The sequence below is a fragment of the Carcharhinus amblyrhynchos genome, chromosome 1 (assembly GCF_965287045.1).
Source record: "Carcharhinus amblyrhynchos chromosome 1, sCarAmb.v2.hapA, whole genome shotgun sequence".
Lineage (NCBI taxonomy): Eukaryota > Metazoa > Chordata > Chondrichthyes > Carcharhiniformes > Carcharhinidae > Carcharhinus > Carcharhinus amblyrhynchos.
Window position 1 is genome coordinate 128,547,049 of NC_137324.1, and position 18,249 is coordinate 128,565,297.

The 18,249-nt window shown below is 43.9% G+C and overlaps 1 protein-coding gene across 1 annotated transcript in view; it reads right to left on the bottom strand.

Annotated features, from left to right (window-relative positions):
* slc2a9l2 (solute carrier family 2 member 9, like 2) overlaps positions 1-18,249 on the bottom strand; it is a 372,756-nt gene that overhangs the window by 95,133 nt on the left and 259,374 nt on the right. Inside the window, exon 10 of the mRNA XM_080192432.1 lies at positions 664-765. Within this exon, the coding sequence (XP_080048558.1) occupies positions 664-765 (102 nt within the window). The remainder of the gene's footprint in view (positions 1-663; positions 766-18,249) is intronic.

The following is an 18,249-nucleotide window of genomic DNA, read 5'->3' on the forward strand; positions in this document are numbered from 1 at the left end:
GCTAGAAACTGGGCCAGGGTTTAACACACCTCTGCTGAACAGAGTTGACCAGGAAACACTATAGAACTTGGCTTTAGATGCAACAAGATTCAATTTTTAACCTCAGCCTGGTTGGTGGCACAGTGGTGAGCACTGCTGTCTCACAGTGCCAGGGACCTGGGTTCAATTCCTGGCTTGGGTCACTAGCTGTGCGGAATCTGCATGTTATCTGCGTGGGTTTTCTCCGGGTGCTCCAGTTTCCTCTCACAGTCCGAAAGATGTGCTTGTTAGTGGGTTAGCTGTGCTAAATTCTCTCTCAGTGTATCCGAACAGGTGCTGGAGTGTGGCAACTAGGGAATTGCAGAGTTAATGGAAGCCTACTTGTGACGATAGTAAATAAAAAAAAGATATGTTTGCACACTGGCTAATGCGCAATGACAAGTGACATTTTCACCTTTTAAACATATTTGATTTGTAACTTTGGCCTTTAAGATATTGCACTGAGATACCATACACTGGGGTTTGAGTCTATGCAATCTAAATCTTCTAAAACTTGAGATCAGGAAGAGAAACGGTGAAATAATTGCTTTCAGAATAAAGGAGAGCAACACTACATGCATGAGAGGATCCAACAAGAGAGTTAGGGAAGCAAGCAAGATTTGATAAGGATGATATTTGATATACCTGTAGATGAAGTGAGATTGTGAGTACCCCAAAGAACAAAGCCATGAAGCCAAATCCACTAATGAGGAGGGACCGTCGACCAAGCCGCTCAATGGTCAAGCCCTGGAAAAGAAAATAAAAATAAAGCTTCAACTTTGGTTGTTTCTTAAATACCATGTGACAAAAATAGCTTTGAATCCTTTCACGAATTAATATGCAGATCTTGAGACAAGCAAGTCACAGTTAGAATACATTAGTTCCAGAGAAGCAACGCTAGTGTGCCCCCTGCCTCATATATCATTGCCACAAGTTAAATTAGGAAGAAACATACTGTTGCAATTATAAAATAGAAATTGTGGTTTTCTGATCTTAGCTGACAAACGTGTAACACTCCTGTCTATGTTCTTTTAATTCAGGCACTGCTGCATTTAAAATCAACAAGTTCATATTCGAGGTCATGAATGTAGAATAATCACCACTAAATCCAATAAAGAACTCAGAATAAATCTCTTTATCCAGAGAGTAGATAGAAAGTGGAACTTACTGCCACATGCTGATCTGAGGCAGTTAGTATAAATGCCAAGAAGGGTATCATTGAATCCCTACAATACAGAAGAAGACCATTCGGCCCATCAAGTCTGTACTGACCACAATCCCAACTAGGCCCTAGTCCCAGAACCCTCATTTACCTTGCCAATCCCCATGACACTGGGATAAATTTAGAATGGTCAATCAACCTAACCCACACATTTTTGGAGTGTGGGAGGAAACCAGAGAACCCAAAGAAGATCCACGCAGACATGGGGAGAAAGTGCAAACTCCGCACAGACAGTGACCCAAGGCCTGAATTGAACCCGGATCCCTGGTGCTATGAGGCAGCACTGCTCACCACTGGGCCACCCAAAATGTACATGAAGAAAAATGAATAGAAGGGTCTGTTGATTGGCTGTGACGCACTGAGGAGGGAGGAGGCTTGTGGAGCATGGACTAGTAGGACTGAATGGCCTGTTTCAGTATTAATACCATGAAACAGCATAGTGAGGAGAGTAACATATAAAAAAGTAACATATTTCCCACGGTAATGCCTTGCTTTACTGCTTGTAGAAGGGAAAAGCTTTCAACTAAAAAAGCTCAGTACAAGTTGCCATCAAGTTCCAGAATTCTGGAGGCTTCCAGTTCTCAATGTAGAGCAACCTGACAGCTTTCCTCAGTTATTTAGAAATAAAAAGAAAAGCTGATTGCTGGAAATAAGAGCTACAGTTTCAATTCAAATCAGCAAACCATCCTATCTTCTTGGGCAATCAAACTGATTTCTAACAATTACTCCTTTATGCTTACTTTAATTTACTCAAAGGTATAACAGTGGAAACAATCTTTCCTGATGATTCATCCATTTTTACTTGGTATTTCTCAGAGAAGAAGGTGGCAGATGAAGAGTTGAGAGGCACCATTGTGCATATTGTTGCAATTCCAGAACATAACTTCTCCCTGCTGTTGTCACAGATTCCACAGTGGAGATTTATCCATGACCTATACTTCCTTTGCGTGTCGTACATCTCTGACACAAGTGTGGGATCCTGAAATTATCCTGGTTATGTTTTGCAGCACAATACTAAATGTTGGTGATGAAAAATGAATGTGAAAGTCATTAATATAATGGTGTATGCTACTATTTTTGCATAATATGGGTAACATTATAGAAAAACTACTACTAAGGGGCGGAACGGTGGCATAGTGCTTAGTCCTGCTGCCTCAGTGTCAGGAACCCAGGTTTGATTCCCAGCTTAGGTCAGTGTCTGTGCGGAGTTTGCATGTTCTCCCCGTGTCTGCATGGTTTCCTCCTACAGGTCAAAGATGTGCGGGTTAGATGGATTGGCCGTGCTAAATTGCCTCCTAGTGTCAGGGGAACTAGCTAGGGTAAATGCATGGGATTATAGGGGTAGGACCAGGGTGGGATTGTGGTTGGTGCAGACTTGATGGGCCAGATGGCCTCCTTCTGTACTGAAGGATTCTATGATATATGATTACCCCTGGATTGGGAGTCTAAGACCGCAGAGGGCCTAGTCTAAAGCTAAGAGAGAGATATTTCAGGATTGGAATTAAAAAACATTTCGACACGCATAGCGTGGTAGATGTTTGGAATTCTCTTCTGCCAGCAACAATTGATGTCAGCACATCAATTAACCTATTAAGAGAAATGGGACAAAGGCAACAGGATTTTGATCTTCAAGGGAGTTAAGGATTAAGGTGATGGGTTACAGGCAGAAAAGTGGAGTTAAGAGCACAATCAGATTAAACATAATTTTATTGAATGGTGGAGCAGGCTCAAGAAGCCAAAAGGCCTGCCCCTTCTCCTGTTTCTTATGTAGGACAGATTAACAGAGTTGCTTGCTGTAAAGTACCTTGGGGAAATTTATTAAGTTAAAGGTAATCCAGAAGTAAGTGTTGTTGACTCAGCACCAATAACGCAGAGGGTGTCTCCATAACTCTCATTGCTCTTTCTATGGTGTTATCAGTTACAGCATTTCAATCTTTTCCTTCAACTATAAGGAAAGCTATCCAAAGATTCCTATGGTATTGGTCAAGGCATCTTGTCCTGAAGGGTTGACAGATGCAGCACTCCTGAGCGCTGACAGGTTCATTCATTCTCTAAAATTGCAGCGACTTAGCTAGCAAACAGCAAAACTTTGATGGCACTCCAGGTTTTCCGAAAGTGTTCACCCCACCCCCGGTGGAATATTACAGTCCCGCCAGATTAATGGCAATTTAAATGGCTCGCTGCATTTCAATGGCAGGAAACTCACCATCGTGGAGATGTAAAATTCTGGCCCATATTAATTTTATATAGAGGCATTCCAGCATCATCCAGAAATTTCAAATTTTGTTAGCAACAAGAAGGTATTTATTAATAAAGACAACCTATGTAAGGGGGCTTGTAGCCTTCATGGTCCTTGGAGCAGCAGCTTTTCCATTGCTTACATGCTTACTACATGGCTTCCAGATGTATTCTACCCAAGAGAGGACTCTGCCCTCTAGTGATCGCTCACTCAGTTTCCATTGCTTTCTCAAAGCAAATGACCCTCTTCACCCTCAGTTCCCATTGGTCCCTCAACTCAGGTGATCCTCTTCTGCTCTACTGCCTTAAAGAGACAGACACCACCATCACAATGTTTCTCCCCCTTTCATTTTTTTGTACAATCTTTGAAACTGATTCACTCAAACCCATATTCCAAATAAACATTATACACACAAGTAGACATTTGTAAATCAGTGCAGTGATTGTTCAGTGATGAAACCTTGAGGCTTTCACTAATCAAAGTTTCAAATATAGCATTGCATGGGATTCTTCCAAACAGGCTTGCTGCTTTCTGAGTTCTGTCCTAGTCTGTGCTCTGATCACACATTACATACTTTACTCTGTTACTCTCCAATCCTCTGTTGATGCTTTTTCTGTCAAGCACCTTACTCTACAATGCCTGCAAGTACCGCCATCACAATACAACATTGTCTTATGTCTTGGTCGCTCCTTCACAAACCCAGTCTGTGACCTGTGGAGGAAATGGTTATGGTCCGCTGTTTCTGGTGTTTATGTTGTGTGATAAAGTTCCTTCTCTTTCTAGTTTTGCTCTTTGGCATCTTTTCCATTGACCATGATATCAGATTAGTTCTTGTACATTTCTATTAGTGTGACCATTTTTGCTGTTTAATCTCAGTTTCCTTCTCGGCCTGAATTGTTGCTTTGTCTAGTTCTCTCCGGCACAACTCCTTCAACTGGATGGCTTCATTTTTGAATCTCTTCCTTTTGTCTTCTGGTTGGGCCAGCATTTATTGCCCATCTCTAACTGCCCTCCATTTAGGAGCATTTGAGAGTCAACCACATTGTGTGGGTCTAGAGTCACAGTTAGGCCATCCAAGTGAGGATGGCAGATTTCCTTCTCTAAAGGACATTAGTAAACCATGTGGGTTTTTATGACAATCAACAATGTTTACATTGTCACCATTCAACTCCTAATTCAATTTAAATTTCACCATCTGCCATGGTGGGATTTGAACCCCGGTCCCCAGATCTTGTCCTGGATCTCTGGAATACTAGTTAAGTGCAAGATGAGGAGTTTTGCCAGCATGCTTCTGTTTTCAGCAACTTGAGTTATGTATGACCAAACGATGCAATATTTCTCTCTTAGCAATAACAAGACATTTTGCATGCCAGGTAACTTGTTTAATAACCTGCGTATATAATTGAAAATATAGATCTATCACCATAAATTATTATGAAGGATTGACAAAAATGATTTGGACCAATATAAAGGGATCAAATTACATTTTGCACATTGTGAGACAGCTTTTCAGAGATAAAGAAAGTCAAACTGTAAATGTTGCTGTGCAAAATTATAGTGAAAGTGTCTTCTCATTTAACAGTTGTTTTTAAGTTAAATAGTTGGTGTACTTGCACCTTATCTGATGTCAGGTTCTAATCTGCATGGGGTCTTCTCTGATTAAGCTTGCTTTGTTTTAGACATTAAGAAAACATAGGTTCTTGAAATCATGCCAGTTGCTTTTGTTATAGAGGATTATTTTTGTTTTATTAATAACCTCTTCGTATTTCTCCCTTTATTCGTTAAGACATACTTCAGTTCGAAAAGGAGGAGGAAGTTTTTTGTATTCTTTTGTGGGACATGGGTGTCGCTGGCTGGCCAGCATTTATTGTCCATCCCTAGTTGCCCTTGAGGACTGGTGAGAGTCAACCACATTGCTGTGGCTCTGGAGTCACATGTAGAACAGACCAGATAAGGACTGCAGATTTCCTTCCCTAAAGAACATTGGTGAACCAGATGGGTTTTTCCAATAATCAACAATGGTTTCATGGTCATCGGTAGATTCCTAATTCCAGATATTCTTCTGTATTGAATTCAAATTCCACCCTCTGAGGTGGCAGGATTTGAACCCGGGTCCCCAAAACTGAGTTTCTGGATTAATAGTCTAATGATAATACCACTAGGTCATTGCCACCCCATAATAAAGGTCTTGTTCCTTGATGTTCTTCATGAGGCATCATGAGATCCATTCTGTCTCTGTGAAACTGGGGTTCCAGCTTTGTTCAGTCACACTGATACATTCCAATTGGCTCAGTTGTTGATGTTACCATATCACAGCAAATACCTCTGCCCATTAGCAAGTGGCTTACCCAATGGCAATTATGGAAGAAGTTTCCGATGATGACTGATTGGAATGAAAAGCTTTATTTCCAGCTTATTACGGTATTTATTAAAATGCTAGTATTCTGTATTATGCAATTGCACGACTAACCGCATACTGTCACCTAGCCAGTAGCTTTTGGAACAGCAACTGAACAGAATAAATGCATGCAGGCCAAAAGAAAAACACACTGGGGGCGATTCTCTAAAAGATATTCCAAGTGCTGAATTGGCGGGAAAACTGGTGTAATTCACAACTGTTTTTTCAGTGGGAGTTCAGACTCGATTCTCTCATACTCTGTGAAATGCAGAGGTCACAATCAGGAATATTAAAAGCTCAGGAAGAGTGGGGCCTATTTGCACCAAGGTCCAACAGTTCTGAAATTCTGCGCATGCGCAGTGGCCCAAACTATCAGCCTGAGGTTTGTTGGCCAGCCCAATGGCTAGCCAGCCCAGGACGCCTGCAGTGCTGTCCCTGCAGTATACCCCCCACCCCCCACAGACTGATTGCAGCCCCCAAGCATCCTCGGGTAAGCCCCGACTCCCCCATTCCAGAGCGCACTGATCTCCAACACCTCCCCCCCACCAGCAGTGACGTACCCCCCCACCCTTCTACCCCAGTAGACCCCACCACAGGAGACAGACTACCCCCCGGCAGATCACTTCCCCAGCCCACTCCAATCGCTGGCCCACCTCAAGTCCCGACCAATCTGCAAGCAGAGTGGCAGCGGGACTCCCACCCCCATCGATCTCCCCATAGGCCTCACCCCCAATTTGGCCCGCCTCTTGGTCTCACCACTTGGCCCTGCCCCAGACCCTGCCCCCTTGGCACTGCCCGTGCCTAGTGGGCAATGCCAAGGTGCTCTCTGGGCCTGGGCACTGCCAGGGTGTCCATGCCCATCGGGACCACTCTCCCACCGCCCAACCCCTCAGGAAGGCCTAATTGCACCCCCCCTTCCCTTCATCGGGATCCCCTGTAGTTCCCCAAAAGTGGGGAGCTACTCTAAACCCCGCCGGAATGAAATACTGCTGGTGAGGCGACGGATGCAATTGAGCCTGGAGAATTCAGTCCTGGTGCCGATAATAACATTTAAGTTACATGAAAAATAGATTAAAATCACTAACCCGGTCTTCCTAATGGATTCCAGCATGGTGCATGTGCAAAGGGTGGTGAATGGTGAATCTCTGGAATTCTCTGCCCGTTGAGGTGGTGGAGGCTGCCTCGCTAAATATTTTTAAGACGCGGATTGATGGGTTTTTGATAAGAGAGGGGATTAAGGGTTATGGGGAGAGGGCGGGAATGTGGAACTGAGCCACGACAGATCAGCCATGATCTTATTGAATGGCGGGGCAGGCTCGAAGGGCTAGATGGCCTACTCCTGCTTCTATTTCTTATGTTCTTATGTTCTTAAATCCCGTGAATCAGTGCACATGTGCATCTCCCAACTCAATCCAATAAAAAAACTAATGAGTCAGAATGGGAGAATCACTCCTAGTAACTTGTGTCACTGTTAAGAGGCCGACTTAGAAACCAAAGACTGGAAATGTCACTTTTTGAGTGCTAGTGGTGAAGCACATAAATGGGTTGCTGCCAATATTTGAAGAATACTAATTAGAAAATTATAGAATGGCACAGCACAAAATCAGGCAATTCCACACACTTTTTAATTTTTAATCACCCGCTTAATCCTTTTTGTGATTATCTTCAGTTTGTGTTCTTGTTATTGTCGCGCTTACTAATGGAAACAATCTTTCACCATTTTCCTTGTGAGATAAATGCTACGGTATTGTTAGTATATAAAATTACATGGAGACAGAACTGGCTCTGAATATAAATATAAATTAATTTGTTGTGTAAATGTAAAGATAAAGCCGCGAAAAGTCAATAATGGCCATTGGACTCCAACATTTCTGTACTTTGATTACCTCAGTTTTCCCCAAGTAAGCGATAGTTTCATACTGTTTTATAGATTCTAATAGTTTACTGGCTGCTGCAGTCTAACTAACTTGCTAATAATTGCCCGACTTGACTGTCTTATAGTTGCCCAACTTAACCCTATCAGTTTTTTGAGGGAAGGTGTCATATTTCCCATCCTCTGGACTTCCGGCAGGATCTTCCCTCCTATAACGTTTTGGACAGTTCAAGGTTGTGAACCTGTTACTTTATTCCTGGCTTCTCTTGAAACAGTTGCAGGTAAACTCTTTGATTCCAGTGATCTATCAACTTAAGTTTCAGCATCTTTTTCAATAGCCTCATTGAATTTTGGTAGCTCTAAAATTCCAATGCTTATCTTCTCGGTGAAAACTGAGGCAAAGTAATGAACTAGAATCATTGCCGTTTCTTCACGCTCCACTTGGTGCATGCTTACATTACCTTCCAGCAGCCATGCTCCCTAATGTAAATCTTTCTACGAATGTGCACATTGAGAGCTTTTACATTGTTATTTTACATTTTTGGTAAATTTTCTCACATCTTTGTAATCTAATCCTTCTTGTTTTATTTTTATTACCTGCCCAGAAGGGGTAGACTGCTGCCTCACAAGCCAGGGACCCGAGTTCAATTCCAGCTTCAGGTCACTGTCAGTGTGAAGTTTGCACAGTCTCCCTCTGTCTGCATGGGTTTCCTCCGGGTGCTCTGGTTTCCTCCCACAGTCCAAAGACGTGCGGGTTAATTGGTGGCCATACTAAATTGCCCTTTAGTGTCAGGAAGATTATCAGGGTAAATATGTGGGGATAGGACCAGGGTGGGATTGTGGTCGGTGGAGTCCCAGTGGACCAAATGGACTGCTTCTGCACTATAGAGACTCTGTAATTCTATGATTAAATGTTAAACAAGTTCCAAATTTAAGCTAAACTCTTTTTGTGCCTACTACCCAAGCCTTCAATAGGCTGTCTTTTGGGATATTTTTGATTTGTAATTGTTCCAAATACTGTTCACTACATTACGAAAGAATTGTAAAAAATGTCAGCCTTGAATTTCCCTGAAGCCCACAACACAAGAACAGGAGTCCAGACGTTGCCGAGGTGGAAATGAGAAGGGATCCAGAAACACACTGTCCTGAGATCTGGCAGCACAGCTTCCCAAGAGAGCAAAGGGAAGGCACAAATACTTTGCACTCACTGGAGATCTGGAAATGAAAAAGTGACTGGTGCCAGTCAAGTGGTGTCGTTTGCCAAAGAATTGCCTGCTGCTCCCAAATGATCAAACAGAACAGCAGCAATATATTGCCTTCTTCTATTAGGATCAGCAAAAGCGAGGCCAATTAGATTTTTAAAAATTCATTCCTGGCTGGCCAGCATTTATTGCTCATCAGGAGGTACTGGTGAGCTGCCATGATGTGGAGATGCTGGCATTGGACTGGGGTAAACACAGTAGAAGTCTCACAACACTAGGTTAAAGTCCAACAGGTTCATTTGGTAGCACAAGTCACAAGCTTTCACTCACCTGATGAAGGAACAGCGCTCCGAAAGCTAGTGGCATTTACTATCAAATAAACCTGTTGGACTTTAACCTGGTGTTGTGAAGCTTCTTACTGTTGTTGATTTGTTGCAGTTCATGTGCTATGGGTTGACCCACAATACCGTTAGGGAGTTCCAAGATTTTAACCCAGCGACTGTAAAGGAACAGCGATATATTTCCAAGTCAGGATGGTGAGTGGCTTAGAAGGGAACTTGCAGGTGGTGGTGTTTCCATGTATTTGATGTCCTTGTCCTTCTAGATAGGAGCGGTTGTGGGTTTGGAAGTTGCTGTCTAAGGGTCTTTAGTAAGTTGCTGCAGTGCATCTTGTAAATGGTGTCGGTGGTGAAGGGACTGAATGTGTGTAGATGTGGTCCAATATAGCGGGCTGCTTTGTCCTGGATGACGTTGAGCTTTTTGAGTGTTGTTGGAGCAAGTGGGGAGTATTCCATCACACTCCTGACTTGTGCTTTGTAAATGGTGGATAGACTTCAGCGAGTGAGGACATGAATTACTCGCCACAGTATTCCTAGCCTCATAGAATCCCTGCAGTGCAGAAGAGGCCAATCATCCCATCAAATTTGCACCAAGTCTCTGAAAGAGCATCGTCATGGCTGGACAGCCCCTTCTAGCCCTGGCAGACCTGAAGATCACCCCTGGCATTGGTGATTTCAGGCAGCCCTGTGATCAACATCCTATTAACTGTGCAAGTTCTGAAGTGGCCAGGTCACTTTAATCTTCATGCCCCTCAGTCACTGGGCAGGATTTTAAATTACTGCAGCACTCCATTCTGCAGCAGAGATTTTCCTTTCTCCTTGTCAGAAGCTGCAGGTATGAGCAGGCCTCTTCGAAGTCCTATGATAGAGTGGTGATCTCAATTTCACATGGGAGGTTTACAGTCTGCATCTCTGTGCAGTCAGCCCCAATCTTTGCAAACAGCTTTGATGTGAAGTTGCTTCAAATCAAAGCCTCAAGCCAGCTGAAATCATTGAAACCCTCTTCATTGCACTTGAAGCCTTTGATTTGTAACAAATCCAATGTGCAGTGCTCGTAAAAGATCCAGTTGTCAACTCAATGGATTTCTATCATCCTCCAGCCACTGTGATGTGAGGAAGTGAAACCACAGACTGACAATCAGGCTTAAACTCCATCAACATTGCACCGACATTGCGGTCGGGATTAATGGGTTCCTTCAGGTGGATGCAACCATGAGCCAAAATAAAAATAAACACAGGTTTGTTTGAAAAGGGAGTAAGGCATAAACTGAACAATTACAGATCAGTCAGCCTGACCACAACAGTGAGCAAATTGTTGGAATCGATTCTGAGGGGCAGATGGAGTTTAAGTTAGACAAATGCGACAGACAACTTTAGACAAATTTTGGTAGATTGAACCAGGGCAGGACTTACTCAGTTAATGGTACGGCATTGGGGTGGGTTACAGAACAAAGAGATCTCGGGGTACATGTTCAGAGCTCCTTGAAAGTGGAGTCACAGTGGAAAGAGTGGCGAAGAAGACATTTGGCATGCTTGGTTTCATTGGTCAGAACATTGAATAGAGGAGTTAGGACGTCTTGTTGAAGTTGGACAAGACATTGGTAAGGCCACGCTTGGAATACTGTGTACAGTTCTGGTCACCCTATTATAGAAAGGATATTATTAAACTAGAAAGAATGCAGAAAAGATTTATGAGGATGCTACTGGGACTTGATGGTTTGAATTATAAGGAGAGTTTGGATAGACTGGGACTTTTTTTCTCTGGAGTGTAGGAAGTTGAGGGGCGTTCTTATAGAGGTCCATAAAATAATGAGAGGCATAGTTAAATAGTCAATATCTTTTCCCAAAGGTAGGGGAGTCTAAAACTAGAGGGCATAGGTTTAAGGTAAGAGGGGAGAGATACAGAAGTATCCAAAGGGGCAATTTTTTCACACAGAGGATGGTGAGTATCTGGAACAAAATGTGATAGGTAGTAGTAGAGGTGAGTACAACTTTGTCTTTTAGAGAGTATTTAGATAGTTACGTGGGTACAATGGGTATAGAGGGATATGGCCAAATGTGGATAATCGGGATTAGCTTTGGGGTTTAAAACAAAAGGGACAGGTTGGGCCGAAGGGCCTGTTTCCATGCTGTAAACCTCTATGACAGGATAAACTGTCATGTAGGAAGCCATGGATTTATCAAGGATAGATTTGTTGAGAGAGGTTGTTCTGATTAATTTAACTTTTTCAAGAAGTAACAAGGAGGATTGATGAGGGTAGTGCAGTTGATGTGGTCTACATGGATATTAGAAAGGCTCTTGACAAGGTCCCATTTGGCAGACTGGTTAAAAAATAAAAGCCTATGAAATCCAGGGGAATGTACAAAGCTAGATACTAAATTAGCTCAGTGGCAAGAAGCAAAATGTCATTGATGGAGGTTTTTGTGACTGAAAGGATGGTTCCAGTGAGATTCTGCAGGGCTCAGTACTAGATCTTATGGTATATATTAATGACTTGGAAAGAAAAGTAGGGGGAATGATCAAAAAGTTTGCAGACAACACAACAATTGGCTGTATAGTTGATAGTAAGGAGGATTGCTGTAGGCTGCAAGAAAATATCAATGGACTGGTCAAGTAGGCAGAATGGTGGCAAATGGAATTCAACCCAGGGAATTGTGAGGTGATGCATTTGGGAAGGTCAAACAAGGCAAAGGAATACACAGCAACTGGGAGGATACTGAGAGCTGTGGTGAAAACGAAAGCTGAGAATTCACAGACCCCTGAAGGCAGCAGGACAGGTTGATAAGGTGGTTATGAAGGCATATGGAATCCTTTCATTTATTAGCAAAGGTAAATAATGTATGCATGGAAGTTATAAAACATTAGTTAGTACACAACTTGAGTACTGTGTACAATTCTGGTCATCTCATTACAGAAAGGATGTAATTATATTAGAGAGGGTACAGAGGAGATTTACAAGAATGTTGCTGGGACTGGAAAATTGCAGCTATGAGGAAAAGTTGGATAGGCTGGGATTGTTCTTCTCGGAACAGAGGAGGCTGAAGGGAGATTTCATTGAGATGTACAAAATTGTGAGGGGACTGGACAGACCAGATGGGGAGGTCCTATTTAATTTATAAAAGGTCATTGACTAGAGGGCGTAGATTTAAAATGATTGGTAGACAGACTAGAAAGGAGAAATATTTTTTCACCCAAAGAGTTGTGGGGGTCCGATATTCACTGTCTGAAAAGATAGTAGAGGCAGAAACCCTCAATTCATTTAAATGGTGTCTGGATATGTACCTGAAGTGCTGTAACCTGCAGAGCTACAGACCAAGCAGGCAATTCTCCCGAAAAAATTCTAAGTGCTGAATTGGCAGGAAAAATGTTGTAATTCACAATTACTTTTTTCAGTGGGTGTTTAGACTTGATTCTCCCACACTTTGTGCAATGCAGACTTCACAATTGTGAATTTCATTAAAAGCTCGGGGGGGGGGGCGGGGCCTATTCATGCCAGAGTCCGACAGTTCCCGAACTCTGTGCATGACCGAACTGTTGCCTTCCCGATCGCTGGCCAGCTCAGTCGCTGGCCAACCCAGGACCCTCACAATGCAGTCCCTCCAGCATCTCCCCATGACCCAATTGTGGCCCCCACAAGCACTCCCAGGCCAGTCCTGATCAACCCTCATTCCAGAGTGGCCCGATCTCTAGCACCCTCCCCACCAGCAGTGATGATTTACCCCACCCCAAGAGGCAGACCCCGCAACCTCGTCAGACCACCCCCCTCAGACAGCTCTGATCGACGGCCTCTCTCCAGCCCTGACCGATCCCCATGTAGAGTGGTAGCTGGACCCCCACCCCCACTGATCACCCTTAAGCCCCACCCGTAATAGGTCCACCACACTGGCACTGCCCATCCTGGTGGGCAGTGCCAAGGTGCCCCTGGGAATGAACACTTTGCCCCTTGGGCAATGTTAGGGGCACAGGCTGGCACTGCCAGGGTGCCCATGACCAGGCAACACCATCCCCCCCAACTCCTGCAGAGCCCTGATTGCCCCCCTTCACTCCAGCGGGGTCTCCCACTAGTTTCCCGAAAGTGGGGTCTACTCTAAACATCACTGGAATGAAACACCCCTGCTGGGGTGGGAGATGCTACCAGGCTCAGAGAATTCAGTCACGGGCTTGAAAATGACATTAAAATTACATTACAAATAGATTAAAATCACTTATCTGGTCTTCCCGCCAGTTTCCAGCGTGAAGCCAACCGCGCCTGCTCTCTGGCGTTGGGAGACTTGTATGCATCAGCCAAACTGACTCACCAAAAATTTAATGGATCGTGATAGGAGAATCGGGCCCCAAAGGCTGAGAAGTGGATTAGGCTGATTGGCTCATTTTTGCCTAACACAGACAGGATGGGCCAAGTGGCCTCTTTTTGTGCCATAAACTTTCGATGATTCTAATATCTCTGTGCTTTTCTCTCCTGCCTTATTAAATTTCACGACCAATTATTTTTAGTTCACAGATTTTTGCAGCGTTCCCTCAGCACTAATCCTCCGCGATTGAGACATTCCCTTGGTACTGACTCTCTGACAGTGTGGCACTGCCTCAGGAACTGACTGGATGGCTCGACAGGGAACCGGCCTCCAGTCAATGGGCTGAATGGTCTCCTTCTGTGCCAGCTGTGACTCTACGATTGACAGATATATGTTCATAAGATTCAAACCTTATTTATCAGTCTCCAAACAAGGCTCTGAATTGGGGGCAGGTTTGTGCTTGGGATCTGCTTTCGTCAACTGTCTCATTGCAAACTGCTCACATTCTCCTCACTCCTCACAAACTGCTCACATTCATTTCACTTGCGATCTTTATAGCTGTCAGGAAGAGGGAGATTTTCATCAATCAATCTGGCTGGATTCATACCCAATTTTCACAGCTGGCAGGTCAGTTCAATAAATTCACTCTGCCATCTGACTCTATTTAATGCCTGGTTTAACCACGGTAACAATTTGCAGCTCGACATTAACAACTTTTTTCAGAGTTATTAACACTGAGCCGGGATGTGGAGCCAGGAATTGCGATCTGGAAGCCAGTTAGCGTGGGAGTGTGTGGTGAAGTGCTTTACACATTGACAATGGATGTTCTGTGATTCCAGGGGCATGGGCAGTTGCATCCTCTTTGTGCTGTTAGAGCAATTCCTTGTGAAATGCATTTGAGAAAAGTCTTGACAAAAACAAAGAAAATACTAATGCCTGAATGTAAATAAAACAGAAATACTCAGTCGGTCAGTAAGCATCTGTGCAGAGAGCAGATGAGTTCACATTTCCAGTGTTGACTCTTAGTCAGAAATCAGTCTTTCATAGTTTCTGATATTTTTTCGATTATTATGCTTGCCAAAGGCAAACAGATTCATGTTTTTAAAATCAACAGCAGGCTGCGAAAGGTGACAAGGCATCTTATAAGAGCATAAGGACATAAGAAATAGGAGCAGGAGTAGGCCATCTAGCCCCTCGAGCCTGCCCCGCCATTCAATAAGATCATGGCTGATCTGTCGTGATCTTATGTCCTGCAGTCTGTCCCATCAATCAGCTGCTAACAAACTATGGCCACATAGTAGAAGCTTTGCAACTTTTAACAGTTCCAGCACAGAAGCAGAGGATAAAGTGGCAAATTATTTTTAAAATAGAATCCATACTGTGCAGAGGGAGTCCATTCGGCCTATCGAGTCTGCATCAACTCTTCGACAGAACATCCCACCCAGGCCTTATCCCTCTAATCTCATGTGTTTACCCCTCCAGTCTTCTCAACCTACACACTTTGGGACAATTTAGTAAGGCCAATCAACCTAACCCGCACATCTTGGGGCTGTGGGAGGAAACTGGAGCATCCAGAGGAAACCCACGCAGGCACAGGGAGAATGTGCAAACTCCACACAGACAGTGACCCAAGACTGGAATCAAACCCAGGTCCCTGGCTCTGTGAGGCAGCAGCACTAACCACTGTGTCACCGCGCCACCCTTGCTTCAATAAAAGGTTTTGCTTCAATAAAACATACATGCATATTGTCTTAATCCTGTTATCTAATAACATGCTCTACAGTGCCCTTTGGCCAGCCACCTATGAATTCCTCCAATACTTCTGCACCATGATTACCTCTTGCAATTCCCCTACCAAATGCTCTCTATTCTGTGGGATTTTGTCCTGACCTATCTCGTTGTACATTACTGCTTTAAATTTGGCTCTTGGTTCTATGGGCTCGATTTTCCTATTCCAACACAGGGCCAAAATACATCAGACAGGCTTTAAAAACAGTGGGCAGGACTGAGTCTGGGATTCCCACCTCCATTACCTGCACTGGCAATTTTCAGCAGAGTGGGATGAGGGGGTGGGCCACAAGCCCACATGCTGATGTCCCAGAGTTGGCACTATTGCAGAAATGGACATGTTATAGTTTGATTATAGAGGATGCTGGGTGTTCTATTTATCGTGGATACTAGGTGACTGGGTTAGGGTGTGGTGGGTGGTGAAGGGGTTTCAGGAGGATGATAGGTTACGGCGATTAAGGATTTGGAGTCCCAGACTTATTTCCAGATTTATTACAATCACACTCATTCAATCCTTGAATCTCCACATTTTTTAGCATGTTCTTTTTGTCTCCTACTGTGAAGGCAACACAATACATTTGTTTAATATATATATGTCCTTTTTTCTCATTATAATTTATCCTACCCTGTCTCTAATGAATTAACAATTACCTTCTCTATTCTCTGTTTTATACATGCTTCTAAGCGCACGCATGTATTTTTGTATCTCTGGCTACTTTACTGTCTCATTCCATTTTCTCTCTCTTTATCACTTCCTGAGTAATTTATTGCTGCTTTTTAAAACTTTCCCAAACCTCAGCCAACTTCTCTACTTTGACAAAAGTGTAATGTTCTTCTTTTCATCTTCTCCAATCTTGAATTTCTCTGGTTAGCCGCGGTTGTACCAGTTTTTAACATTTCAGCGACCATTTTCCCTATGGAGTTTCTTCATTGAGAATTATGAATTTTTTTTCAATGTTACCATTTCTTATCCACCACCATATCATTTTACCGAATTTCCAAACCTAGTTTGTGAGTTACCAGCAGGTGGAAAGTTGCCTGGATGCTGTTGGCAAAGGTTATCGAAGAAGGCTCCTACAAGTGGCCAAAATCATAAACCTGTTTTTAGCAGAAGTGTGATTGCAATCTGTTCAATCAGTAAGTGACAAATTCTTAAAAGGAGCATTTGATTCCTGGTATTAAAGAATGCAGTCAATTAGAAGAAGGTCTCTGGGCGAGGTGTTAACTTCCCCCTTCCCTCCCACCTCCCAAACCCCAGGATGAGAGGATGAGAATAGGGAGAAAGATTTAAAAATGGGGAATGGAATCCCAACTTGCCATAACACACCCATTACAATTTTTATGCCGGCAGATTCTGTGTCCCCCCCTCCACCCTTCATTAACATAGTTAAATCAGGGTCTACAGCATGATTAGGAGCTGATGTAAATTTAACACATCCTGGAACTCAGTAAACACAGCACAAAAAGGAAGGTGGGAACTTCTGACTCAAGAAAATATGCTTTTCACACCATATTTTCCAATGGGAGGAGTGGGCATCCCTCAGCATTTCAATGAAACAATCAGCTTCACCATGGCTGATTGGCAGGCTCTCTTTCCCAGCCATCATCACGCACTGCGGCCAGGATTCTCCCAAAAAAATTCTAAGTGCTGAACTCGCATTAAAAATGGAATAAATCATGCTGGTTATTTTCAGTAGGATTTTCAAAATGAATCTCCCACACTCTGTGCACTGCATAAATCACGATAAAAATCAGTGGGTGAGAAGGGCGGCAGCATAGCGCTGAGCGGGCCACTGTGTACACGCTAATGTGTCAGAGCGGAGATCAGCACATGCGCAGTAGCTCCGCATTGCTGGCCTCCCGATCAGTGGCCAGCCCGATTGCTGAACACCCAATGACCCTGCAATGCTCCCCCTCCAAACCCCCCACCCCCCAAGTGCTGATCACCCATGTGTCTCCAGGCCAGGCCTGTCCCCCTGGCCCAGCTTGATCCCTCTCTTTCCAGTGAGTGAAAGGGGGGCTTCTTCATTCCACCGGGTTTGAGCTGCCAGCTCCCCATTAATGGGGTGATGTTGTAAACCGCGCTGGGCTGAATCACTCCTGGCGGGATGGGGAAGAGTATAGCGGACCCAGAGGCTTCAGTTTTTTTAATCAGCTCCGCGCCAATTTCTGGTGCAGAGCCAACACCACCAGAATGGGGTGTCTGGAGATGTGTAGAGGCTGTAGCGTCCAGCGGGAAGCCTGCTGAACAGCCTCTCTTATATCTCCCACGTGCTATGCCACTAGAGCAGCACAGCGGGCTGGGAGAATCACCCCCTTTGTCTTCAGTCCCAATCTCTTGCTCCCTTCCCCTTGGCTATGATCTGGCTGCCTCCTCCCTCTCCTCCTTCTGCTCTTCAGCTGATCACCATGTACCTGATGTCCTCACCAGACAGCTTGGCCAGCCTGTCAGTTTGATTGGCTTTTTGGTGATAAAATGGAAGAAAAAGCTTGAAGCATTAAATTTGGCAGGACCACTGCATCCACTGGCTATGCTAGATTTCTCCTGTGCTCCACTCTTTCCCCCTCACCCAGCTTCCCATAAATATTAAGGCCACTGTTGTAATAAAGGCAGAGATATTATTTTTCTTTGGTGTTTTTGAGCCCTTTTGCCCTATTATTTTCTTCTTTACACCAATAGCGGAGGCACATTGGAACACGGCTGCGGAGGAATTGATTCGATGTGTATTGACTTGGACAAGTGACATTGAGGCTGAAAATGATAATTCCAGGAGCAGAAAATCTCTAGTTTGAAAGCATCTGGGACCAGAGGAGAACTCACTGTCAGAAACCATCATGTCTGGGACACCTGGGATTATAGTGCTGTCACCAATGCACA